Here is a 26,055-nt window from a genome sequence, read left to right as displayed (position 1 = left end):
TGCATTGATTTGTTGTTGTAGCCACATGTGTAGCTAGCTACAGTCAGTAGCCAAAGTGTTCACTACTGCAAACAGAAGTTACCTAAATATGTGAAGAAGTCATGTACCATCCTGTGATTTCATGTCCGTTCATCATCATATGAGCGCATGCCTATCGACATATGTCACGAGCATGTGGGTTCATCCACATCCTGTGATATCATGTGCTTTCATCATGACTACTATATGTTTTTTTTTTCTTTCTGTGCTCTAGATGTGGAAAGCTCCAGACCGCTCCTATGCTGTCCTGTTGTAGGAGTCAACCACCCAGTAGCGACCAGTCTGTGGTTGAGTGTCACAAGGGGCCAGATATGCAGCATTTAGGCTGTGAAGCAGAGAGTTCCCTTCAGGAGCTGTTTGGCTTCTTCACGCGGTGCCTCCAGCATGGAGAGTGGGGGCTGGCCGGTGCCTGCGTACCCCAGTTGGGGGACCCATCCTCAGGACTCTCAGGACGTCTGTGGGACATAGTCAAGGCCATCGTCACATATCCTTACCTGCTAAGGTGAGTTATTAAGATCAGGGAGAGGGAGATTTGTCGAAAAAATGCCAGGGCATTATATTCAAGTTTTAAGTTGTAGGGCTATGTCAATTAATTCTACAAGTATCCTACTTTTCTTTTAATGATATTGGGGCGGCTGTGGCACAGGAGGTAGAGCCACCCTCTAATGATCGCAAGGTTGGCAGATCGGCAGTTCGAGCCCCTGCTGGCTACATGTCGAAGTGTCCTTGGGCAAGACACTGAACCCCAAATTGCTCCCAGTGCGCGGGCTGGTGCCTTGCATGGCAGCTTGCCGCCATTGGTGTGTGAATGTGTGTGTGAATGGGTGAATGAGAGGCCGTTGTAAAGCGCTTTGGATAAAGGCGCTATATAAGTGCAGTCCATTTATATTGTCTTTGTGTGTTGGTAGATGGGATACTGCCGGGAGTCCTCACAGACTGGCTTGGCTTTGGCTTCAAGTCTTGGAGAAATGGACAAAGGAACAGGTATGGTATGAACAGGGAATAGGGAGTCTGAGAGATTCCATGTAGTTAGTTCCGACCAAGTCATTTGATTGGATTTGATTGGACAAGAGGCATTCCATGAGTGCTGATATACAGTATAACAGCACTGGGACTTTTAACTATAGGTATCACTCCGCCGCACAGATGTTCTACTAAATGACCGTTAATTAGACTACATGTTTGTGTTCAGGTAACTAGGCAACAGTCCATTTGAGGCCTGCGGCCTCGTACCTACGACCGAATCACAGCCGTGCTGATATTCAGTATAACAGCACTCCCTCTCGTGTGATATTGCTTAATTGTATCTTAAATGTGGTTCTTTTGTAACCTATGCCATCATATCTACAGTTTTTCACTGACTTTGATGCACCCCATTCTGCAGGTACCTGCCACGGTCAAGAGAGAGCTGGAGTTCCTGCTGCTCCTAGAGGAGCTGGGAGAGGAGGTTCCAGACACAGTGCTCAAGGTTTTTACTTTTGCTTATCTAAAAAAAAATAATCAGATGATCGGATGACAACAACTGCGTAAGCTAACTAAAACATTTATAGGACCATGAAGTTAACTACCCTTCAGAAAGCACAGACAGTAAGATGTTAAATATTACTTAGTGGCCGCGGGGCAGAGTGTTACATCACTCTCTCTGTGATGAATAATGTTCTTTTTTTCTTTGATTAGTACTAGTAATCCAATCAAGGGGAAATTATTAAGCACTATTCTCTCTTTTTATGTCTCTTTTTGTCTCTCCTTCCTAGGAGCTGCACCAGGCATTCTTAGAGACCCAGTCGGACAGAAAGGGACCAGAGGTAGCAGAGGCAACGGATACTCTGAGCACAGAGGTTACGTCCTGCTTCCATGCCTTACTGGAGCAGAGGAGGCCCCGACTCGCCCAGGCTCTTGTTGGTTTCCTGCAGGGGCACACAGCAGTGGGCGCGGGCACAGGAGACAACTCTCTGCACCACACGTTCATCCGATATCTCATGGAGAGAGTTGGACGGCCAGCGCCGGAGAAGATGGAGGTTTGGGCCGAAGAGATATGCACTGTGTTGTCTGTGATGCCCTTGCACTCGGAGCAAGGTGGGGGGGGGCAACTGGAAGCACTGTGTGAGGCCCTGTGGGGGGCCAGGGACGGACCCCTACGTGAGGAGAGGGTCCTGAGCTCCTTGTTACGCCCCCACTGCCACGCCCCGCTCTCCCTCTACTGCTCCACGGCTCTGCGGCTTCACAGAGACCGGCTGCTGAGGGAGGCGCCCAGCACACAAGGTGAGACCAGCGTCCGAGACTATGGCAGTGAAATCCCTAATTTCATCACCTCGAGGATGACAAAAAGCTATCATATGATGTCGCGAATAGGTCTAAAATTCTGTTCAACAAGGTAAAAAAAAGGTCTTAGATTTGACTTGTTGAAACTTGTAGGAACCCTGTTTACAGAACCCTTTTCTTCACGTCTGCATCTGTGGTTACAACTGCGTTGACATTTTTGTTTGCTGATTATCAGCATGTTTTCATGTGACTACTCTGCTGACACCTGTAACTCACCTTGCTCTGTTTTTAAGATCCACTAAAGTGTGAGTTTGTGTGTCACACGTCTTCACATATACAGATATGCAGTACAACAGGCTATACTGTATGTATGCATTTCCTGTTTGGTGAGAACATGTGAGCTCTCAAGGTAAATTCACATATTTTTTTGTTAGCCAACCCTTACCCTAACTCGTTAGCATGTTCTGTTTTAGGGCATGCTGTCACAACTGTCCCGGGTTGTTGCAGTTATCACAAGTTGACTGTATTATTGATAAGCAATTTATGTATGGCTATTGTGTTCACCAGCTGTCTGCTGTCTGTAACCTCACACCTTCTCTCCATCCCTCTTTCTCCATCCCTCTTTCTCCATCCCTCTTTCTCCATCCATCTCTCTCCATGCCGTCACAGTGGACCTACCTGAAGCAGAGAAGCTACTACTCAGCTTATGTTGTCATGGAGACCGACCCTCTGTTTGGAAAACTATCTATTTCGAGTGCCTTAGTAGTGGCAAGCACTTCCTAGAACAGATCCTAGTAAGTACAGCGCATGTTTTTGTTAGTACCACAGATGTTGACAAAAAAGTGACAAAAAACCCCGTAAATTATTATTAATTATGATTATTATTATTCTATTATGTAGAATTTAGACGTTTCTTGGTGACCCAGATGTAGATTCCTCCCATAATGCATCAGTCACAGGTATGACTTACCACCTCCTAAGGTCACTGCACTGGACCTGGTCAAACGGGAGGAGTTTGTTCGGCTGGAGGATCTGCTGAAGACGGAGTTCCAACCCCTCTCTCGCCTGCTGCTCCTCCTGGGCTGGACGCAGTGCCAGAGCCTGGGCTCGGCTCAGACCCTGCTGCGCATCCTCCACCACCAGCAGGACAAGGCCAGCGGAGGCCACTCTGTTTTGAGGGAGTTTGCCGACGTTCTGTCATCTCAGTTTCGAGTGCTTGAGTGGTGTGCTGAAAACAACCAGTGAGTACATTAATAATAATAATGTCATAGATGTATATGAATGAATGAAGAACGAACGAACGGACGGACGGACGGACAAACGAACGAACGAATGAATGAATCGTTTAATGAATGAATCGTTTGAATGAATGAATGAATAATGAATGAATGAATGGAATATAGCGCCTTTCTCAAACCAAAGGACGCTTAGGTTTGTTTTCTCTTTTCAAATATGTACCGGTAACCTTTTCGCCTTGATTTCTTGTGTTCTGATTGTTTGTTTTTTCATGTTTGTGAGAGTAGAGGGATTTCCAAGGAGGCGTTGCTTGCGCAGCTGCACACCCTGGACAACCACTCTGCCCTATTCATCCTGCACTCCCTCACCCCCCTGGCGCAGGTTGGGGAGCGGAGGGTGCTGGATCTACTGCAGGAGCTGCCAAAACGCCTAGGAGCAGGTCAAGCTTCTTTCCTACCTATCCACTTTTTAAATGTATTATTATTATTATTTTTCTTTTTTTTTAATCCTTTATTTAAGCTGCTCTAACCCGTTAACACGGGCGCAAAAAATTGAAACGCACACGCGCTGCTGAGGTTGACGCTTGGGGTGGTTTTTTTTCCGCCGTCAGTCTCTTTGGTGTCTTCTGTCATTGGCAGTTATCTTAAATAACCTGGTTCTCTCTTTCTCTCTCTCCCCTTGTGTAGAATGCGCTGAAGTCATCGGCACACCCAGTCTGACTGTACAGAGGAACGTGGTTCTGTTCCAGGGGTTCTGTGCCATGAAGTATGCCGTGTACGCTCTCTGTGTGAACGCACACAAGTACGCCCGCTGCCCCGGCTGTGAGGCCGCCAAGCAGCAGCCCTCTGTAGTAGAGGGGGACCAGAGGCAGTCTGCAGCTCCTTCAGAAGGTACAGCCGTGACTTTATGCATCCCTTATGGATCTTAGATCAGAACTATGGGGGCATTCAATATAGCCTGATGCTTGTTTATTTATTTTATTTAACTCCTGTCATTTATATGTATATATATACAGTATATATATATATTTATTTTTAAATTATTATTATTATTATTATTTTATTATTATATGTATATAATATATATATATAAAAAATATATATTAGTAGTATTTTCTATTGGCAATAGGTGTTTGGTTGATGGGTGGGTGGATACATAAGAAAAAGAAAAAATAGAAGGACCTTCATTCCTTATTTGTGTACCCATAAATGCTGTACTGCGTACTTCCTTCTAATATATATATTATTATTTTTTAAAGAAAAAAAAAGAAGGTACAGCCGTGCTGGATCCCTTGCAGTTATGCACCCTACAGACAGGGTTCCCGCGCTGGTCTTAAAAAGCCTTAAAATCTGAAATCCAGCAATCCAACTTATAAGGCCTGAAAAGGCAAAAAAATATGATATCAGTTATTCGGCCTGTTAATGAGGTGCTAGGTCTTAAAAATGAGATCCTGCAAGGAAATCAGTCCGACCACATCTATTTACGCGGAAATGAATCAAGCTGGAACCAAAAAAATGCCAATTCGCTTCCTTTTTTGTCTGTATGGCAGTGAAATCCCTAATTTAATCACCTCGAGGATGACAAAAAGCTACCATATGGTGTCACGAATAGCTCTAAAATTATATTCAAAGAGGCAAAAAAAAAAAAAAAAAGTCTTAAAAGGTCTTAAATTTGACTTGTTGAAACGTGTAGGAACCCTGTACAGATCTGTCTCTTCAAAGCCAAAATGAATGTTTGAAGGATTAGTGGTAGATTAGATCTGACGGCAAAGCCTTGGGGTATACACTAGAACGCCTGTCTGTTTGGTACGCAGTTTTGCCTTTGTACTAAAGCCAGGGTATCCGCGGTGTCTTGAAAAGTATTAAAAGTTGATAAATACATTTTGGGAAAATCAGGACCCTTAATAAGTATTAAAAAGTCTTATCACGATTTTATGAGGTCTTGAATTTTGTAGGTATTTTTCTGAATTAGACTGTCCAAAGAGTTTGAGTCCTAAAAACTTTTAGTAAAAGTTCGTGAATTTATTAGTTTTATTAAAAAACAAAGATGAACCGAGAATTCTGTTGTATGATAGTGGTCTAATCTATTGCAGACTAAAACTCTTAAGTTAAAGGTGTCACTGATGTAAATGGTTACAGCTCGAAGTGGCGGTGAGGTCTGGAAAAATATTGACAAGGTCTTTAAAAAGTCTTAGAAAGGTATTGAAATTAACCTCAAGATTCCTGTATATACCCTGCTTTGTACTAAAGTGCTCTTTGTTTGTTCAATTGTCAACTTAGACGGCCCACCACTGTTCCAGCACTACCTGTCAGAGTGTCAGCTCTACCTCGAAGCAGTACCAGCCATGTTCCGACTAGAACTCCTCGAGAACATCTTCTCTCTCCTCTTTCTGTCCAACACTGACATCAACCACCAAAACCACAACAGGGACATAAACACAGGACACCAAACAGACAAAGAGGTAAGGCACAAGAGAAGGGATGGAGAAGAGGTGGAAGAGAAAACAACCAAAGCCAAGATGGACCGCAGAGAGAAGGAGGAGGAGAGCACAAAGGAAAGAGCACAACAGCTGCCAAACCATCTCTCCGCAGCCCGTCGCACCCACCTGGACATGGGCCACTTCACGCAGTGCTGCCGGGGCTTCCTGGTGGACATGACGGCCATGGAGGGCTTCCTGAAGCTCCTGAGGGAGGGCCTGGAGGGCGTGTGTGTGGTGGGCCAGCGGGCGGGGCAGGAGGAGGGGCGGGCGCTGGCGGGAGAGGCGGAGATGGCGGAGAGCCTGGGCTGCTCTGTCACGGCGGAGACGTTCGGCGCTCGCCTCCAGAGACTGTCCAAACGCACCGCCGAGGCCCAGTGGAGGCTGCAGATCATCACCAGCAACCAGGGGAGTGGGAGTGGGAGTGGGAGTGGTGAGTAGCCATGGGAGTGGGAGTGGTGAGTAACCGTGGGAGTTGGAGTTGGAGTTGGAGTTGGAGTGGGAGTGGGAGTGGTGAGTAACCGTGGGAGTGGGAGTGGGAGTGGTGAGTAACCAGGGGAGTGGGAGTGGGAGTGGTGAGTAACCAGGGGAGTGGGAGTGGGAGTGGGAGTGGTGAGTAACCAGGGGAGTGGGAGTGGGAGTGGGAGTGGTGAGTAACCAGGGGAGTGGGAGTGGGAGTGGGAGTGGTGAGTAAGAGTAACCAGGGGAGTGGGAGTGGGAGTGGTGAGTAACCAGGGGAGTGGGAGTGGTGAGTAACCAGGGGAGTGGGAGTGGGAGTGGGAGTGGTGAGTAACCAGGGGAGTGGGAGTGGGAGTGGTGAGTAACCAGGGGAGTGGGAGTGGTGAGTAACCAGGGGACACACAGCTCTGTTGAATAATGTCTTTATTCTAGTCATACATTACATTCTTTTTTTTCCCTTGAAACTTTCTTCTCAATGGAAATGTTGTATGTTTCCCATGCCAATAAAGCCCTTTATTAAATTGAAATTGAATTGAACAATTGATGGATGGCAGCAACTGGTCTCTCTCCAGGCTCAGACAGCAGGCCCCTCCAGGCCTCGTCAGCGGCCCGCCCTCCTCCTTCCCAGAGGCAGAGCACCTCCTCTGGGGCGAGGAGGAGGAGGAGGCCTGGGCGCCACCCGTCTGAGAAGCAGGCCTCTGTAGAGAGACAGAATGGAGAGGCCAGCGCCAGCGCATCCGGTAAGACACAGAAATAATACATGATGCCTGACGTGCACTCCTCCTCCGACTCACTCACAACACCACTAGCCTTTTAAGTCGTTACATTATTGCACATTATACAACAGTTAGTTCCGACCAAGTAATTTGATTGGACAAGAGGCATTCCATGAGTGCTGATATACAGTATAACAGCACTGGGACTTTTAACTATATGAAATGACTGTTAATACAAAGTAGCTAGCCTGCAGATGTTTGTGTTCAGGTTACTAGGCAACAACAGTCCAGTTGCGGAACTATTTTTTGTTGATGGAGCCGAAATAAATGATTAAATAAACAAACAAATCATAATCTGTTGTCGCTTATTACTGTTAACTAATAAATTGCGCTGTAGAACTGTTGTATTAAAGCAATATCACACGAGAGGTCGGTCGTGCTGTTATACTGAATATCAACACGGCTGTGATTGTCTTCCTACCCGGCCTGCGGCCTCGTACCTACGACCCAATCACAGCCATGCTGATATTCAGTATAACAGCACGACCTCTTGTGTGATATTGCTTAATTAACATATTGGCTGTCATAGGAGCGCTGACATGGCTGGATCTCTCTCTCTCTCTCTCTCTCTCTCTCTGTCTCTCTGTCTCTCTCTCTCTCTCTCTCTCTCTGTCTCTCTCTGTCTCTCTCTGGTTTTGTCTGCTAGATGCAGGTGGAGGTGGAGGGGCAGAGGGTGCAGAGCAGGAGGTGTGTCTCTGCGGTGGTCCCCACGCCTGGCTGGTCCCCGCCATGCTGTCCCCTCCAGAGTCCCTGCTCATGTCCTGCATCCGCCGGGGGAACTTCATGGAGGCACACCAGGTCAGGGGGCCGAGCCCAGAGTGGGGTGGTCGATGGGGTGATATTTCGTGACGTTAGAATTATAAGGTTCTGATATGTGGAGATCTTTCTTTGTCAGGTGACCGGAAATGATATATATGATGACTCAGAGAGAAGGTTGAATCGTAATCATTGTATTAGGCAGATCTGGGTTACATTCTCTTGTACAGATGTTTCCAAGACAGCATGCTCTGTCAGGGCTCGACATTAAGGCTTGTCCGCTTGTCCGGGACAAGTACATTTTATGTTTGGACAAGTGGACTTCCTCCTGCAGTTGTCCGATGGACAAGTCAAAACAAAAAAACAAATCAATATGTATTAATATCTGCAAACATTAATTCCTCCTTCCGATCTGAATAGTAAAAAAAAAAAGCAAGCAAAGCGATGCCGCGCCTCATTCTCGCTGTTTCAGTCTCTCGTAGTTCGTTATCGTCATAGTTCGTAAATTCGCTCAGAGCGCACACTGCGTTCAACGTCATAAAGAGACCAAGTAATTTGATTGGACAAAAGGCATTCCATGAGTGCTGATCATATTCCAGAGCGAGTTTACGAACGCAGCCATAGTGTTGTAGGTCTCCTGTCACTAGTGCCATTCACGTGAACATGCGCATATTCGCTTCTTCTCAATGCCGCTTATTTTCATGTAGTTCGATGCGATCGTATATTTTAGGTTTGAAGTTTTAAGACCAGCACATCGCAATACGAACTTCAGAATGACACTAATGATAGATTTCTCAATTTGAATATAGAATACTATCCAAAGGCTAGCAAATAAGATTGCTTCCATTGGGGAGGGACTGTAGTTACAATTTTTTTATTTTTATATTCCTAGATATTCATCCCTTTTGTGGCCAATCTTAATCTAAAAGGGTTAGGGTTGGGGTAATCACTGATTACCCCTACGTTTTTAAATAATTACAAAATATTGTTTAATGAATACATTTGAAAATTAAGGATACATCATTATCAAATCAATAGTAGTCAAATGTGTTATTTGCATACACATACACTCACTGGCCACTTCATTAGGCACACCTTGGGGTTGGACCCCCTCTTTTGCCTTCAGAACTGCCATAATTCTTCGTGGCATAGATTCAACAAGGTGCTGGAAACATTCCTCAGAGATTTTGGTCCATATTGACACTATAATATCACGCAACAGCCCGTCTGGCACCAACAACCATGCCAGGTTCAAAGTCACTTAAATCACCTTTATTTCCCATTCTGATGCTGGTTTGAACTTCAGCAGATCGTCTTGACCATGTCTACGTGCCTAAATGCATTGAGTTGCTGCCACATGATTGGCTGATTAGGTATTTGCGTTAACAAGCAGTTGAAAAGGTGTACCTAATGAAGTGGCCGGTGAGAGTATAATATATGATTAATCATATATTAATCCTTTTTCAAAATCTTTGGATTTGGACAAGTAACTTGAGCTCTAGGACAAGTAAAAGATAAGTTCACTTGTCCGAAGGACAAATACCTGAAAAAGCTTAATGTCAAGTCCTGTCTGTTAAGTCCAAGCTTCAAGCATGGCTGCGACATAGGAGATGCCGAGCCTGGCTGCGGCATAAGGAGATGCCGAGCCTGGCTACGGCGGGTGCCGAGCAAAGTACTGATGTTTGTTACAGCTTATATACTTGTTCTCAGAGAGGGAATAGCTTTACCTCGTAACTTACAATACTGACATTGGTTCCCATATATGGCTCTATCCTGTGTCCATGCTGTTCTACCCTGCTGACCACTGGGCAAGGCTCCTATGTCCTTAGAGTTAAACTGGTCTCACTGTTACTTGATATGGTATATATGCCTGCTCCTAAGGATGTTGTTTACTACTGAGAGTGGGCAGTTTATGTCCTGAGAGTGGGCACACTTAAAGTATGTTTAAGGTTAAACAATGAGTATTGCTAGTATTGCTAATATTTGATAGTCACACAAAAACGCATCATATCAGGTTCTATCTCCATTTTTGGTTGAAATTGAGTTTTTTACATAATCTGATCCATTAGGTGTTTATTAATGCCTTTATTTTTTAAATGTTTACATTTTTGAGTTACTAATTCATAAAATACAAAGGTTCCATCTCACAAAACATAATCTCTGAACTACCCTAAACGGAGATAGAACCTTATAATTCTAAGCTCACGATTTGGTGCTGTGAATTGTGATAAGAACATCGGTTTAAGATAATCCTTGGGTTTATTATTGCGGGGCGGCTGTGGCGCAGGAGGTGGAGCTGCCGTCTAATGATCACAAGGTTGGCAGATTCGAGTTCGAGCCCCGGCTGGCCACATGTCGAAGTGTCCTTGGGCAAGACACCACTGAACCCCAAATTGCTCCCAGTGAGCGGGGCCAATGAGGCTCCTTGCATGGCAGCTTGCCGCCATTGGTGTGTGAATGTGTGTGTGAATGGGTGAATGAGAGGCCGTTGTAAAGCGCTTTGGAGCAGCTTTGGAGCAGCAAAAAAGGTGCTATATAAATGCAGTCCATTTACCATTTACTCTACTCTGGAGTGTCTTGCCCAGTGTCTTGCCCAACCCTCTGGAGATTAATCCTTGTTCTTTCCAGGTGTCCCTGATGTTTGGTCTGGAGGCGTCCGCGTGCTGTGGGGAGCTGGTGTTCATGGAGTGCTACAGGGAGGTTCTGGTGGAGTTGGGCCGCGTGGAGCAGAAGATCGAGACTCAGTCGTTATCTTCGTCCTCGTCTTCCTCGGAGGGCCTGGGCGCGGCGGTGGCGGCGGCGAGCGGTGGGCGGAGCCGCCTGGGCAGCAGTGGGCTGACCACCCTGCAGGCCATCGGGAGCGCAGCCGCTGCTGGTACTGCTGCATGCTTCGCCATTTACATTTTTGGGCATTTAGCAGACGCCTTATTCCAAAGTGACTTACAATCAATACATTTGACTAAGCAAGTGAATCATCAATCCACCAGTCGTAGCAGGAAGAGTAATCCAGCTCAGGCCCGGGGCCATTGATAGAAGGAAAAACCTTCTTCTATCACCATCTTCTAAACCTAGGTTTTTATTTTTATTTTTTATATTTAGATACTGGAGAAACAGAGAAACAGTACAAGGGGGGCAATAGAATGTTAGGGACACAGTAGAGGGGAAAAGCAGGTGTCTTCAGGAGACGCAGTGCTGGGGGGCAGTAGAAGTCTCAGGAGGAGCAGTTAAGGTGTAACCTGAAGAGATGGGTCTTCAGTCTACGACGGAAGATGGGTAGTGACGGGTAGTGGGTAGTGACGCCATATCTACACCTACGCCCTATGTACTCATCTGAATGACAATACAGCAGTGTGTTTTTCTTTCCTAACATAGAAAAAAACGTATATGAAGACTGTTTTATGTGGTTTGTCATTCCAGTTGTATTGTAGTGCTGTTAACAGGGTTCTCACGGGACCTTGAAATCCTTGAAAGTTTGTGAATTTGAGGAAAAAAAAATCAAGATCTTAAAAGTTTTTGAAAATAGACATAGTTCATTGAAAGTGCTTGAATTCCCTCTCTCTCTCTCTCTCTCTCTCTCTCTCTCTCTCTCTCTCTCTCTCTCTCTCTCTCTCTCTCTCTCTCTCTCTCTCTCTCTCTCTCTCTCTCTCTCAAATAATAATAATAATATATATTCAAAAATGTTTTACTTAGCTCGTCAACCAGTAAATAAGTCTCTGTATTGCTTAACTTTACACATATTTCACAATATATTGTTTTGCTGTGCTGTGGTAGAGAAGGCAAGAGACCATCTAGTGTTCACACATTCAAGCCTCATCTTTTTAATTGTTGTCTGTGAGCGGATAGTTCCTATTATATCAATTCTCATCTAGATCTGTCTCAAACTATGCCGTGTTGGGTCCTTGAATTTTAGGGAATTGAGTCTTGAAAGTCCTTGAAAGGTGCTTGAATGTGATGTTTCAGAAGGTGTGGGAACCCTGTGTTAACTTTTTTTGATACTACATCTTGTGAGCTTAGAATTATAAGGTTCTATCTCCGTTTAGGGTAGTTCAGAGATATTGAGCGACAACGTTTTTACATTCCATTATTTTGTGAGATGGAACCTTTGTATTTTATGAATTACTAACTAAAAAACGTCAACATTTTAAAAATAACACCACACAGGCATTAATAAACACCTAATGGATCAGATTATGTAAAAAAAAACTCAATTTTGACAAAAAAGGAGATAGAACCTTATAATTCTTTTATTTTTATTTTATTTGTTTTTCAGATTTTATCCCTTTTTCACCCAATTTGGTAGCCAATTTAACCCAACTTAGCATCCAATTATCCCCTGCCTATTGCATGGGATCCGCCGCACGACCCCGTGGCCGGCAGTCCCAGAGGAGGGCGCCAGGCAGACTAGGCTGACTGGCTCCTCGAGCCCAGTACCGTTATTCCGGCACCCAGGGGGCGGTGTTGCGCGACGGATCCTAGTCCAGAAATACTCCTATACCCCCCCTCGGAAGCGGCCGGCCAATATGCCGCTTCCCGTGTGCCTCGGCCATATCTGGATCTGGCGAGCCGGGATACGAACCCCGGCCCCGGTGGGCAGCATGCACTAGCGGCCAGTGCGTAGACCGCTACACCACCGCGGGGCGTAGAACCTTATAATTCTAACGTCACGATACTACATCTGAGTTTGACTCCCAGTGTTCCTCTGTGCGTAGGCATGGCCTTCTACTCCATCTCCGACGTGGCAGACCGGCTCCTCAGCACCCCGGGCCACCCGGTGCCCTCGCTGGAGGAAGGCTACTGGATGGACCCCTGCGTCCCGGACCCTCACGGCCTCCTGCGCCCCCTGCTGGAGGAACTCAGCCCCGCGGCCATGGCGGCCTTCGACCTGGCCTGCTGCCACTGCCAGCTGTGGAAGACGTCCCGGCAGCTCCTGGACACGGCGGAGCGCAGACTCACCAGCAGCCTGGAGGGCCGAGGTGGGGGCGGTTGTGCCGTGCTGGTCTTAAAAAGCCTTAAAAAGTCTAAAAATCCAGCAACCCAACCCACGGCCCAAGGCCTAAAAAGGTCCCAAATGTTAGGTATTAGGTAAAAAAATGAGGTGCTAGGTCTTAAAAATGAGATCCTGCAAGGAAATCAGTCCGACCACATCTATTTACGCGGAAATGAATCAAGCTGGAACCCCCCAAAAATGCCAATTCGCTTCCTTTTTTGTCTGTATGGCAGTGAAATCCCTAATTTCATCACCTCAAGGATGACAAAAAGCTATCATATGGTGTCGCGAATAGGTCTAAAATTCGAATCCAAAGAGGTCTTAAAAAGGTCTTAAAAGGTCTTAAATTTGACTTGTTGAAACTTGTAGGAACCCTGTGTACAGGGTGTTGTAGGGAATGTATACTTCTAGATGGGTTTGGGTTACTTGGGTGGGGTAAGACAGGGCATTGGCAACATGCGTTTGTGACTTCCGTCTGAGGTGGACATACCACAGCTGTCTCCCTCTCCTGAATAGTAAATGGTAAATGGACTGCACTTATATAGCGCCTTGTTCCAAAGAGCTTTACAACGGCCTCTCATTCACCCATTCACACACACATTCACACACCAATGGCGAGGTAGGCAAGCTGCCATGCAAGGCGCCGGCCGGCCCGCTCATTGAGAGCAATTTGGGGTTCAGTGTCTTGCCCAAGGACACCTCGACACGTGGCCAGCCGGGGATCGAACCGCCGACCTTGTGATCATTAGACGCCCTACGCTCTACCTCCTGAGCCACAGCCACCCCACCCTCCTCTGTCATCAAAATAGCACGTTGACACGACCTGTTGTTATGACAACAATGAGTGTGATCTCTCAGTATTACAGTAAATGTTTCTAGGGCAGAGGTCCCCTTTCTTTTCTTTTCTTTTTTTATCACTTGAGGTTCTATTGGGTTTCAGCGTAGACATGGACAGAACATCATATCTACATCTTATGATGGAACAAAGGGTAAAGAAACATAGCATAACCCATAAACAGATGGGTAAAAAAGTGAAAAGGAAAGGAAAAAAAGTAAGACAATAAGAAGAAATAAGAAGTCCGGAGGTGTTTCAATGAACATTGTTACTGGTAATATATTTTGAATGAGTATTAAATTAGAAGGTGTCACGTTTCATATAAATGTTACATTTTTCACAGTATTTTTCAAATATATTGAAGAGGTCCCCTTTCTAACCCCCACCTCCCTATATCCCTTCTCAGGACTGAGAGTGGATCCCAAGGTGCCCCATGCAGAGGGGATCATGGGGTTCCCCGTTGTGTTACAACAGATCAGCAAGATCCTGAGCCATGTAGCCAGCAGCAAGGGCTCTGCCAGCGCCAAAACAGGTAAGAGAAAAGGTGCGTAGAAATACACTCCGTGGCCTGGGGTGGTCCGGTGGTCTAGCACCGCGGTCTACAGTGCACATATGCCCATGTCGGCATGGGTTCGAATCCGGCCCATGCCCTGCTGACATGCCCTCCCTCCCTTCTTCTCCTTACTTTCCTGTCTGTCTTCACTGTCTCTGTCCAATAAAATGGAAAATATGAGTGGGACTGCTCCACTCAGAAAAAAATAAAATAATCAAGGCCTTAAAAGTTTTTGAAAATAGACAAGGGTCATTGAAAGTGCTTTGAATTCCCCTCTATCTCTCTCTCTCTCTAAAAAAATATACATATTAAAAAAATGTTTTACTTAATTATAGAGACCATCTAGTGTTCAAAAGCCTCTCTTTTTAATTGTTTGTGAGCGGATAGTTCCTATTATATAAATTCTCATCTAGATCTGTCTCAAACTATGCCATGTTGGGGCCTTGAATTTGAGGGAATTGAGTCTTGAAAGAAGTCCTTGAAAAGTGCTGTGGAGAATTTGATGTTGTTGTCAGAAGGTGTGGGAACCCTGCAGATAGAGCACAGAGCAGAGGGGTGTTCTTCCTCTCACTGGTCCCTTGTTTGCTTGTAGAAGGCATCGGCGAGGAGCATGTGGTGTCCAGCCCGTTCGGCTGCTGTGTCCAGGAGGTGCTGCTCTGCTGCCACCCCACGCTCAGCGAGGAGACCATTGCTGCCCGCCTCAGCCTGGCCCAGCGCCTGGAGCTCACCCTGCACACCCTGGCCGCCGCCACGGACCTCACAGGTCCGTCTGGTCTCACATTTTTACATTTCGCGACGTTAGAATTATAAGGTTCTATCTCCATTTTTGGTCAAAATTTAGTTTTTTACATAATCTGATCCGTTAGGTGTTTATTAATGCCTGTGTGGTGTTATTTTTTTAAATGTTGACATTTTTGAGTTAGTAATTAATAAAATACAAAGGTTCCATCTCACAAAACATAATGGAATGTAAAAACTTTGACGCTCAATATCTCTGAACTGCCCTAAACGGAGATAGAACCTTATAATTCTAAGCTCACAAACTCTTTAGTTCTGTTTATCTTAACTCACTGGGTTCCCCACGAAGGTGATAAGGATTCTTGACTTCCTGGCGTCAGGCCAAGACCCACGTGTACAAGATGTTTTGATGTTCAACTCGTTGACCACAGACTATAAGATATCTTTCATTCCTTTGTTCCTTGCTCATTCCCTGGTTAACCACAGATGACTCACCAGCCAGTTGTGTGAGCCCAGATCGATCTGAATAAAATTGTCTTAATCCAACTTACCTTTCCAACTTTCTGACCCATTTCAATGTCAGAAATCGTCATGGCACACTGCCATTCTGCCTCTAAAGTTGTGTATCTGTTATGGTACATGTGGGAATACGGTACATGTGGGAAAACTAGGGTTAGGGTTAGGTGCTAGGGTGCTAGGGTGCTAGGGTTAGGGTGCTAGGGTTAGGGGTAAGGTTAGACATGCCAGCATGTACCAAGTCGACGTATCACCTAACCATATGCTTACAACCTCCCCTACCCCTAACCATCTCCCCTAACCCTGCCACCCCCCCCCCCCCCCTGGACATGCATACAACCTCCCCTACCCCTAACCATCTCCCCTAACCCTGCCACCCCCCTCCCCCCCTGGACATGCATACAACCTCCCCTACCCCTAACCATCTCCCCTACCCCTGCCACCCCCCCTCCCCGTTCGTTAACTCTGTGTTCTATGTGCCCATGTTATCTGTTGCTTGTTGTTTCTGTGTTTTCCGTTTCACCCATATTGTCAGTGTGTTTGAGCCTCGGAAAAGCGCTATATAAATATAATGAATTATTATTATTATTATTATTATTATTAACCTGTAGCAGAGGGCCGTACAGGAGGGGCTCTGCTGGCGGCACTAGTGGAGCAGGCCGGGCTGAGGCAGGCGGAGCTGGACTCCCACCCTGTGCGCTCCCACATGAAGCAGCTGCTGCGCTCCCTGGACCAGCTCTGTCCCTTCGAGCCCGACGGAGACCCCCGCAGACCGGACTACATGCGCAGCTTCCTGGACTACGTCAACACGTTGGCGTCTGTGCTCGTGCGTAGCCTAAGTGCAGAGGGTGAGTGAGATGATTTAGTTAGTAGCTCTCATCAGGTACAACGTTGATTTGACTACTACGTTTACACAGGGTTCCCACGCTGGTCTTAAAAGGTATAAAATCCAGCGATCCGATTTACAAGGCCTAAAAAGGTCTTAAATGCAAGAGATTACCGTAGTCAAAATATGTCTAAAAAAAGAGGTGCTAGGTCTTAAAAAACGAGATTAGCTTGTCCTGCAAGGAAGCTTTTGTGCACTTTGTTCTCTTCACATTGAAGTGAATTTCTACAGTTAACTGTTAATGTTAATACATTTACTTTTGAGTAATTATGGGACTTATTTCTTTTTATAATAATTATCCTTCAGACTTTTTTTCTGTATGGCAGTGAAATCCCTAATCATCATCACCTCGAGGATGATAAAAAGCTATCATATGGTGTCTCAAAAAGGTCTAAAAAGAGGTCTTAAAAAGGTCTTAAAAAGGACTTGTGTGCTGTTCCCCTCCAGACCAAAGCGGGGAGGTGAAGTTGGGGAACCCCCTGCTGGTCTTGCTGCAGGCCCCCTCTCAGCTGCTCTCACACCTGCTGTTTGAACGGCAGGTGTCCCCTAACAGGTACGGGCACAATCCCTCTCTCTCATTGGCTGGATTTAAATATTGACCATAGCATGTGTTTTCAGTTGTAACGTTACTGTTTCATGTTGTGCCGTTCTCTTAGTTTTGGCTATAGCTCTTTGTTCATTATTTTGATGATAAATTCTAGCTAGCTATAACTTCTTCATATATATATATATATATATATATATATATATATATATATATATATACAGTATATCTCAAAAGTGAGTACACCCTTTAGATTTTTGCAAATATTCTGTTCTATCCTTTCAGGGGATAACATTATCCTACTGAAACTTTGATATAACTTAAAGTAGTCAGTGTGCTGCTTGAATAACAGTATAGATTTATTGTCCTTTGAAAATTACTCAGTACACAGCTGTTAATGTCTAAACAGCTGGCAACAAAAGTGAGTACACCCCATAGTGAACATGTCCTGATTGTGCCCAATGATGTTGTTTTCCCGCCCTGGTGTCATGTGACGCCACTTCATTAGGCACACCTTGGGGTTGGACCCCCTCTTTTGCCTTCAGAACTGCCTTAATTCTTCGTGGCATTGATTCAACAATGTGCTGGAAACATTCCTCAGAGATTTTGGTCCATATTGACACTATAATATCACGCAACAGCCCGTCTGGCACCAACAACCATGCCAGGTTCAAAGTCACTTAAATCACCTTTATTTCCCATTCTGATGCTGGTTTGAACTTCAGCAGATCGTCTTGACCATGTCTACATGCCTAAATGCATTGAGTTGCTGCCACATGATTGGCTGATTAGGTATTTGCGTTAACAAGCAGTTGAAAAGGTGTACCTAATGAAGTGGCCGGTGAGAGTATAATATATTATTATTCATATTATTGCTTTTTCAAAATCTTTGGATTTGGACAAGTAACTTGAGCTCTAGGACAAGTAAAAGATAAGTTCACTTATCCGAAGGACAAGTACCTGAAAAATGTCAAGCCCTTAATGTCAAGCCCTGTCGTTAGTGTTACAAGGATTCAGGTGTAAATGATAAGCAGGGCTGTTAAATTTGGTGTTTTGGGCACAATTCTCTCTGAATGCTGGACAACATGGCACCTCGTGGCAAGGAACTCTCTGAGCGGCTGAAAAAAATGATTATTACGCTTCACAAAGATGGCCTTGGCTATAAGAAGATTGACAACACCCTGTCCGTCGCCCCTGACAGAAGCCTCTTCTGAAACCGATGCATAAGAAAGACAATGAATCCAAGAACATGAGTTACTGGAACCATGTCCTGTGGTCTGATGAGACCAAAATAAACCTGTTTGGGTCAGATGGTGTCCGGCGTGTGTGGCGGCACCCTGGTGAGGAGTACCAAGACAAATGTGTTTTGCCTACAGTCAAGCATGGTGGTGGCAGCATCATGGTCTGGGGCTGCATGAGTGCTGCCGGCACTGGGGAGCTGCATTTCATTGAGGGACTCATGAATTCCAATATATACTGTGACATCCTGCAGCAGAGCATGATCCCCTCTCTTCGGAAACTGGGCCGTTTTTTAGGGCAGTTTTCCAACATGATAATGACCCTAAACACACCTCCAAGATGACAACGGCCTTGCTGAAGAAGCTGAAGGTTAAGGTGATGGACTGGCCAAGTATGTCTCCAGACCTAAACCCAATTGAGCACATGTGGGGCATCCTCAAGAGGAAGGTGGAGGAGTGCAAGGTGTCCAACATCCGTGGGCTCCGTGATGTCGTCATGGAGGAGTGGAAGAAGATTCCAGAAGCAACCTGTGCAGCTCTGGTGAATTCCATGCCCAGGAGGGTTAAAGCAATGCTAGATAACAATGGTGGTCACACAAAATATTGACACTTTGGGCACAATTTAGACATGTTCACTATGGGGTGTACTCACTTTTGTTGCCAGCTGTTTAGACATTAACAGCTGTGTACTGAGTAATTTTCAATGGACAATACATCTATACTGTTATTCAAGCAGCACACTGACTACTTTAAGTTATATCGAAGTTTCATTAAGATAGTGTTATCCCGTGCCCCACGGTGGTGTAGCGGTCTAAGCACTGGCCACTAGTGCATGCTGCCCACCGGGGACTGGGTTCGTATCCCAGCTCGCCAGATCCGGATATGGCTGGGGCACACACGGAGAGCGGCATATTGGGCGGCCGCTCCCGAGGGCGGGTATAGGAGTATTTCCGGACAAGGATCCGTCGCGCAACACCGCCCCCTAGGTGCCGGAATAACGGTGCTGGGCTCGAGGAGCCAGTCAGCTAGTCTGCCTGGCGGCCTCCTCTGGGACTGCCGGCCACGGGGTCGTGCGACGGATCCTATGCAATAGGCAGGGGATAATTGGATGCTAGGTTGGGTTCAATTGGCTACCAAATTGGGTGAAAAAGGGATAAAATCTGAAAAGTAAATGAAAAAAAAAAAAAAAAGATAGTGTTATCCCCTGAAAGGATATGACAGAATATTTGCAAAAATCTAAAGGGTGTACTCACTTTTGAGACTATGCAGGCTATATACTGATTAACGGTTCATCCCATTGGCAAATGCATCATCTATGCCTATTGAACAGATTTATTCATTATCCTATCTTAAGCAACTCAAAACAAATGTAACACTCATCTCGGACCCCTGGTCCTAGCATAGATGTTTTCCTTATGATGCCTGACGTACAGATGATTTCACTTACTTACTTACACAAATGCCCTTGTTGTTGTAAGTCACTCTGCAATCACAAAGGATTGACAAGAGGCGCTAAATGTCTCAAATGTAAATGTCAAACGCAGCCCTAACCCTGTGTTCCCCTCTCTCTAGGATGCTGTCTCTGCTGCAGCAAGAGGGCGTGCGTCTGAGCATGCAGCAGGTGATCGTCCAGCGCTGCTGTGAGCCTCTGCCTGTGTGGGCCTCCTGCCCCGGGGGGGGCCGTGGGCAGGCCAGGCCAGGGGACGAGGTGTTCGGGGTGGCCAGTATGACCGCCCTCCTCCAGCAGCACGCCCAGGAGCACATGCCGACACTCGGCCTCACCGAGCCGCCGTCTGACCCCAGCTCCGACTCCTCCGACGCCTCTGTTACATCCGTTTCCATCCTGTCTACCTCTCCGCCCTCTCCCTCACTCCCTTCCCCCTCTTCCTCCTCCTCTTTCCTCCTCACGCCGTCAGCCCTGTCTTTTTTAAAGTCTCGCTCCCCCCTCCTGGCGGCCCTGGCTTGCCTGAGCGCCAGCCGAGGGGCCGCCGCACGGGTGTCGTCATCGGGCTGGTCCGGCCTGCCCGCCTACTTCCGTGCAGGGCGTAAAGAGGCGGTGCTGGACGAGGAGCAGATCTCTAAGGAAGGAGACGGCCTCCTGAAAGACTTTCCCATCCTGCGAGCTTACCTGCAGGCCATGGCTCAGCCTGTGCTGGGGACCCTGGTGGGCGATAGCGAGGAGGGTGGTGGTGGTGGTGGAGGGTTGGGGACGGTCCTCTGTGGGAGACCCGTGGTCGGTCTGTTGCTCTCCGGGTCGCAGGGGGGGTCTGCTCAGGCTGTGGCGGCGGAGGCCTTCCAGCAGGCCCTCACCTCGCGGGACCTGGGGAGAGCCCTGAGTCTGCTGGAGCTCTACGGGCAGGACTGTGGCCAGGAGAGGGCGCTGCGAGACAAGCTGCTGGCCTGCGCTGCACTGGAAGGTGAGAGGGTAGAAAACATGGTATGAAGTCCAGTGGTTTTCAACCCTCTCCTCGGGGACCACCAGCTGTTCCACATATTTGATCTGTTCCACCACCAGCACACCTGATTCAACTAATCAAGTATAAACCATAATTGCTTTGTACTTGATTAGTTGAATCAGGTGTGCTGGTGGTGGAACAGATCAAATATGTGGAACGGCTGGTGGTCCCCGAGGAGAGGATTGAAAACCACTGGTATGAACAATATGGCATATTTAGTGGGAATGTTGTGATGGTGTACCTGCTTTCCTCAGAAATAAGCAATATAGTGTAGTTAGTATATACATAACTAATACTAGTAGTAACTAAGAAATATAAGTAACAGGGTTCCCGCGCTGGTCTTAAAAAGCCTTGAAGTCTAAAATCCAGCAATCCAATTTATAAGGCCAAAAAAGGTTCCGAATTTCAGTTGTCCGGTCTAAAAATTAGGTTCTAGGTCTTATAAATTAGATCCTGCCAGGAAATCAGTCTGACCTCATTTATTTACGCGGAAGTTAATCAAGCTGGAACCTCAGAAAATGCCAATTCGCTTCCTTTTTTGTCTGTATGGCAGTGAAATCCCTAATTTCATCACCTCGAGGGTGACAAAAAGCTATCACACTGTGTCGCGAACGGGTAAAAAATTCTACCCAAAGAGGTCTTAAAAAGGTATTTAAAAGGTCTTAAATCTGACTTGTTGAAACTTGTCAGAACCCTGTAGTAAGTAAGTAAGTCAGTCATATAAGTAAAGATGTACGTAATAGGATATAGGTAATAAGTATATTTGCTGTTCCTGCTGCCTCACTCCTCTCTTGCTCACCCAACCCTTGTCCCCCTGTGTTCAGATGGAGAGGACGGCATCGTGCAGCTGTTCAGAGTGCAGGACCCCTGCCTGCGGGCTCGTGTGGCGCTGCAGGCCCTGGAGGGCTGGCCTCTCGCTGCCTGTCTGGAACTACTGGAGTTCTGCCTCAATGACCCTAACATGGAGGCTGCCTTGAGGGGCGATCTGGAGCTGAGGAAAAGAGAACTGGCCATTTACCGCTGGGTAATCCCTCTGCAAAGTTGTACCTCTTGCAGGGTTCCCACGCTGGTCTTAAAAAGCCTTAAAGTCTAAAATCCAGCAACGCGTTCGTTCTATAAGGTCTTAAAAAAAAAAAAGGTCTTACATTTCAGTTATTAGGTCTAAAAAATGAGTGCTAGGTATAGAAAATTAGATTAGCTTGTCCTGCAAGGAAATCAGTCCGACCCTAGATCTATTTACGTGGAAATAAAAATTTACTTTTGAGTAATTATGGGACTTATTTATTTTATATTAATTATCCTTCGACTTTTTTGTCTGTATGGCAGTGACATCCCTAATTTCATCACCTCGAGGATGACAAAAAGCTATCATATGGGGAGGGTCGCGAATAGGTCTAAAATTCTATCCAAAGAGGTCTACAAAGGTCTAAAAAGGTCTTAAATTTGACTTGTAGGAACCCTGCTTGGATAGAGAGGCCCTCTATGATAACTAGCTAACTAGCTATCACTTTTTCCTCCCTCACTGAGTTGTCTGGCATAATTTCTTCTCCTCAGATGTTGGATCTGCAGCCGTCGTTGCCGTGGGCGACGTGGCAGGAGCTGAGGACCGAGTCCAGGCGTGACCCCGAGTCTATGCTGTCCTTGATGCTGGAGGCCAGGGTGAGGAGTGACCTTTGAATGGGACACATTTGCGTGTGTTAGCAGTTAGCTACAGAAACAGGAGGGCCATGTTCATAGTTCTAAAGTACGTGACGTTAGAATTCTAACGTCAAGGTTCTATCCATTTTTGTCAAAATTGAGTTTTTTACATAATCTGATCCATTAGGTGTTTATTAATGCCTGTGTGGTGTTATTTTTTAAAATGTTGACATTTTTGAGTTAGTAATTAATAAAATACAAAGGTTCCATCTCACAAAATATAATGGAATGTAAAAACTTTGACGCTCAATATCTCTGAACTACCCTAGACGGAGCTCACGGGTATTCTAAAGATGTTTCCTTTGCTTGTCTTTGAGTTAGTCACATGACATCCATGCTGTCTGTACTGGCAGGAGTTCAACCTGTGTGCACAGTGGGTGTGTCTGTACCCCGTGTCCGACCAGCTGAGGCTGCAGCTACAGACAGAACACCTGCTTCACCTGCTGGAGAAGGGCCAGACAGTGGAGGCTTTCCAGGTGGGCGTTTCTTTTCTCTCTCCATTTGTCTAGCTGGATTCCATCTTGAAAACATTACAGTTATACATTGATTAAAACAAATGTTCCTCTTTAACACTACAACAGCTGTGCCTATTTTACCTACTAGAGAGCTAGAGCCGCCTTGGGGGTCAAATAGACCCCCTTTTTAGAATGTAAATCTGCTATTTACACACAGAGATCACTAGAGGGCGCTTCTTTTTTTAGCCTGCCTCCTCCTACACAGAAAAACTGCAAAACAGCTTTATATACTATCTTATCCTGAAGTGATTTTGAAAATGTAAGGATACTGGGGTGGTAGAACGCACATATCTCGGAAAAGTCATGAAAGGAGGGTCCTGAAATGTGATCGAGTGCAAAGATAGAATTCTTTTTTTTTACTCACAGGGGTCACCGTGACCCCTCACGGCTCTTCTAGTGTTAAGGGAGAGGTCTCAATTGACTCTTTTATTTATTGTTCTTTGTTTAGCTGCTTGAGGGGATCCCAGACATGACGTTAGGGCTGGAGGTGTGTGAGCATGCCCTGGACCGTCGCCCGGGATTGGCTGCCTGTCACTTCCTGGCTGACTACCTCACTCTGCACTTCCAGAGCCAAGTGTCACCAGCCCGACGCTGCCACATCCATGCTCTTCACTTGGGCTCCAAAGTCAGTATTTGTATTTGTACATGAATTATAATTAGACACGGTCATCTGAGGGGGGACGTCATCTCTCTCTCTCTCTCTCTCTCTCTCTCTCTCTCTCTCTCTCTCTCTCTCTCTATCTATCTATCTCTCTATCTCTCTCTCTATCTCTCTCTCTATCTCTCTTTCTTTCTCTCTCTCTTTCTCTCTCTTTCTCTCTCTTTCTCTCTCTCGTTCTCCAACTCTCTCTCTTTCTCTCCCTCTCTCTCTCTCTCTCTTTCTCTCCCTTTCTCTCTCGTTCTCCAACTCTCTCTCTCTCTCCCCCTCTCTCTCTCTCCCCCCCTGTCTGTCTTGTACAATCCAGGGTTCCCGCACTGGTCTTAAAAAGCCTTAAAGTCTAAAAAGCTATCATATAGTGTCGCGAATAGGGCTACAATTATATTCAAAGAGGTCTAAAAAAGGGTCTAAAAAGGAACTTGTAGGAACCCTGTCAATTGGTAACACAAGGAACATCCAACCTTTAATTGAAGTAATGTATTCTGAACAAATAATTATTTCTAACAAAACATCCTCATCATCACCTGTATATAATGAACATGTATATAATGGGAGTGGTAGTACTTATTAAAGACTGGGGAGGGGGGGAGGGGGGGCAGATAGGCCCAATCCCCATTCCCTTTTCTACCCCTATTGCTCGTTTTTGAGTGTGACTCGATTTCGAGCCAAGGCCTTCGAACAGAGCCACAAGCAATAGGGGTTGAAATCTACCCCTATGAAATGGGACAGCCCTTCACGAGCGATACGTCATCAGCAGTGGTTTAAATAGACGCGGTACGGATGACGCGTTAATATGTTGCCGGCGAAATCACACATCTCACAATGCCTTCTTCAGCTGTGTTCATTTCTGTGCATCTTTTTTCGTTTGTTATCAACACACTGTAGTGTTTAGACGTTCCTTTTTTAGTCTCTTCCCGTGAAGGAGAGATGACAAATAGGCGGAAACAGTAGAGTTGAACGGTAGGGTTGGGTACCGTTTTGGTTTTATCCGGTACCGGTACCTAACCGATACTTTAAAAACGGTACCGGTACCAAAACGGTACTTAATTCGGTACTTTTGATTTTTTAAAATGACATATATATATATATATATAATAATAACACGGTCGACAACATTAAACAGCTTTTCACTTTTTTATTGCTGAGGCACAATATATATTAGTTAAATATACACTCAAATTAAAATAAATGAAAATAAAACTCCTGAGCCTTGGGGACCCCATTAAGCTGGGGGTGCCTATCGTTGGTACTGATGTCGAATACGAGTACACACTTGTTCGGCAGCCCCTCAAGGACATCAGAATATTCTTAGAAAAGGGATCTAGTGAAGAGGCCTGCATGGCCCCCAGAACCAAGAAGACCAAGAGGAAATATAACTCTGATAAACTGGAGCCCTCCACCTCGTCAAAATCCAAACTCTGTTGCCTCTCAGCTACTACTCCTCCCCTCCCCCTCTCTGGTCCATGATGACATGACGATTCATTTTTCAGACACAGTAGTAGGATAAGGACAGTACCCGAATATCAAGAGATCCCCGATCATGTTGTCCACCTCGCAGAGACGCAGCCACACATCCGCACTACGTCATCAACAGACGCGTCGAATCCTGGAGTGCACTGTCCAATCAAAGGCTTGCGTTCGTAAACTCGCTCTGAGAGCGTCGCAGCGCACACTGGGCCCGACGTCATAAGGGGAGCAAGTCATTTGATTGGACAGAAGGCATTCCACGAGTGGTGATCAGAATTCCAGAACGAGTTTACGGAACGCACCCATAAGTCGAGCGTCGCGTTACGCCAACCCGCTAGCGGAAGTTGCTATTAGCAACCTTCTCGTTATCCTTCCGTACTCGCTGCTTTCACTGAGTGGAAATTTAACAGGCGATGTGACGTCACGAGTCACCAGTTGACACCGGACACCAGGGGGCGAGATAGAAAAGTACCGAAATGAGGTACCGACATCTCCTTTGCGATTCGGTACGGGTACATACCGAATGTAAAGTAACCGGTACCTACCGGTACCGATTTTCGGTACCCAACCCTATTGAACGGTGATAGATCATCATCCTTTACGCATATCCTTAACTGTAGTTACATTTCGCGTGTCATATGCCATCAGACATAAAATATGTCAATTCGCGGCTGTCATGCACAAATCAGCTTGTAACGGTAGACATACAGCACATCGGCATAATAATGTTTTGTTGTTGTTGTGCTTGTTATAAAGAAAAGGTCTATAATGCATTTAAATGAATGATACAAACCATTAATAATATTACATAATAACAACTGCTCGGATTAGATTGCAGGTGCCGCTACATGGAAATAGGTCAAAATGCGCATCATGTACAAGTCAGCCTAACATTTGATAGATAACTTTACATAATGTGTACCATCATCCGCTGTAAAACGCCACAGGTAATAATTGATT

The 26,055-nt window shown here is 45.9% G+C and overlaps 1 protein-coding gene across 1 annotated transcript in view; it reads left to right on the top strand.

Moving 5' to 3' along the window:
* Window positions 1–350: 350 nt before the first annotated feature.
* zfyve26 (zinc finger, FYVE domain containing 26) overlaps window positions 351–26,055 on the top strand; it is a gene marked incomplete at its 5' end in the record, with an annotated part of 38,602 nt that continues 12,897 nt past the window's right edge. The window contains 22 exons of the mRNA XM_080543347.1: window positions 351–541; window positions 948–1,023; window positions 1,424–1,507; window positions 1,794–2,301; window positions 2,971–3,095; window positions 3,283–3,542; window positions 3,825–3,976; window positions 4,224–4,427; window positions 5,817–6,446; window positions 7,045–7,212; window positions 7,901–8,046; window positions 10,633–10,879; window positions 12,714–12,977; window positions 14,233–14,358; window positions 14,972–15,142; window positions 16,245–16,481; window positions 16,967–17,072; window positions 19,874–20,718; window positions 21,582–21,781; window positions 22,312–22,416; window positions 22,809–22,931; window positions 23,419–23,595. Of these exons, the coding sequence (XP_080399473.1) occupies window positions 351–541; window positions 948–1,023; window positions 1,424–1,507; window positions 1,794–2,301; window positions 2,971–3,095; window positions 3,283–3,542; window positions 3,825–3,976; window positions 4,224–4,427; window positions 5,817–6,446; window positions 7,045–7,212; window positions 7,901–8,046; window positions 10,633–10,879; window positions 12,714–12,977; window positions 14,233–14,358; window positions 14,972–15,142; window positions 16,245–16,481; window positions 16,967–17,072; window positions 19,874–20,718; window positions 21,582–21,781; window positions 22,312–22,416; window positions 22,809–22,931; window positions 23,419–23,595 (5,145 nt within the window). The remainder of the gene's footprint in view (window positions 542–947; window positions 1,024–1,423; window positions 1,508–1,793; window positions 2,302–2,970; window positions 3,096–3,282; window positions 3,543–3,824; window positions 3,977–4,223; window positions 4,428–5,816; window positions 6,447–7,044; window positions 7,213–7,900; window positions 8,047–10,632; window positions 10,880–12,713; window positions 12,978–14,232; window positions 14,359–14,971; window positions 15,143–16,244; window positions 16,482–16,966; window positions 17,073–19,873; window positions 20,719–21,581; window positions 21,782–22,311; window positions 22,417–22,808; window positions 22,932–23,418; window positions 23,596–26,055) is intronic.

The sequence above is a fragment of the Nansenia antarctica genome (genome assembly GCF_963989245.1).
Source record: "Nansenia antarctica genome assembly, chromosome: 1".
NCBI lineage: Eukaryota > Metazoa > Chordata > Actinopteri > Argentiniformes > Microstomatidae > Nansenia > Nansenia antarctica.
The sequence above is the reverse complement of the archived record's forward strand: the minus strand, read 5'-3'. Positions and strand labels throughout refer to the sequence as shown.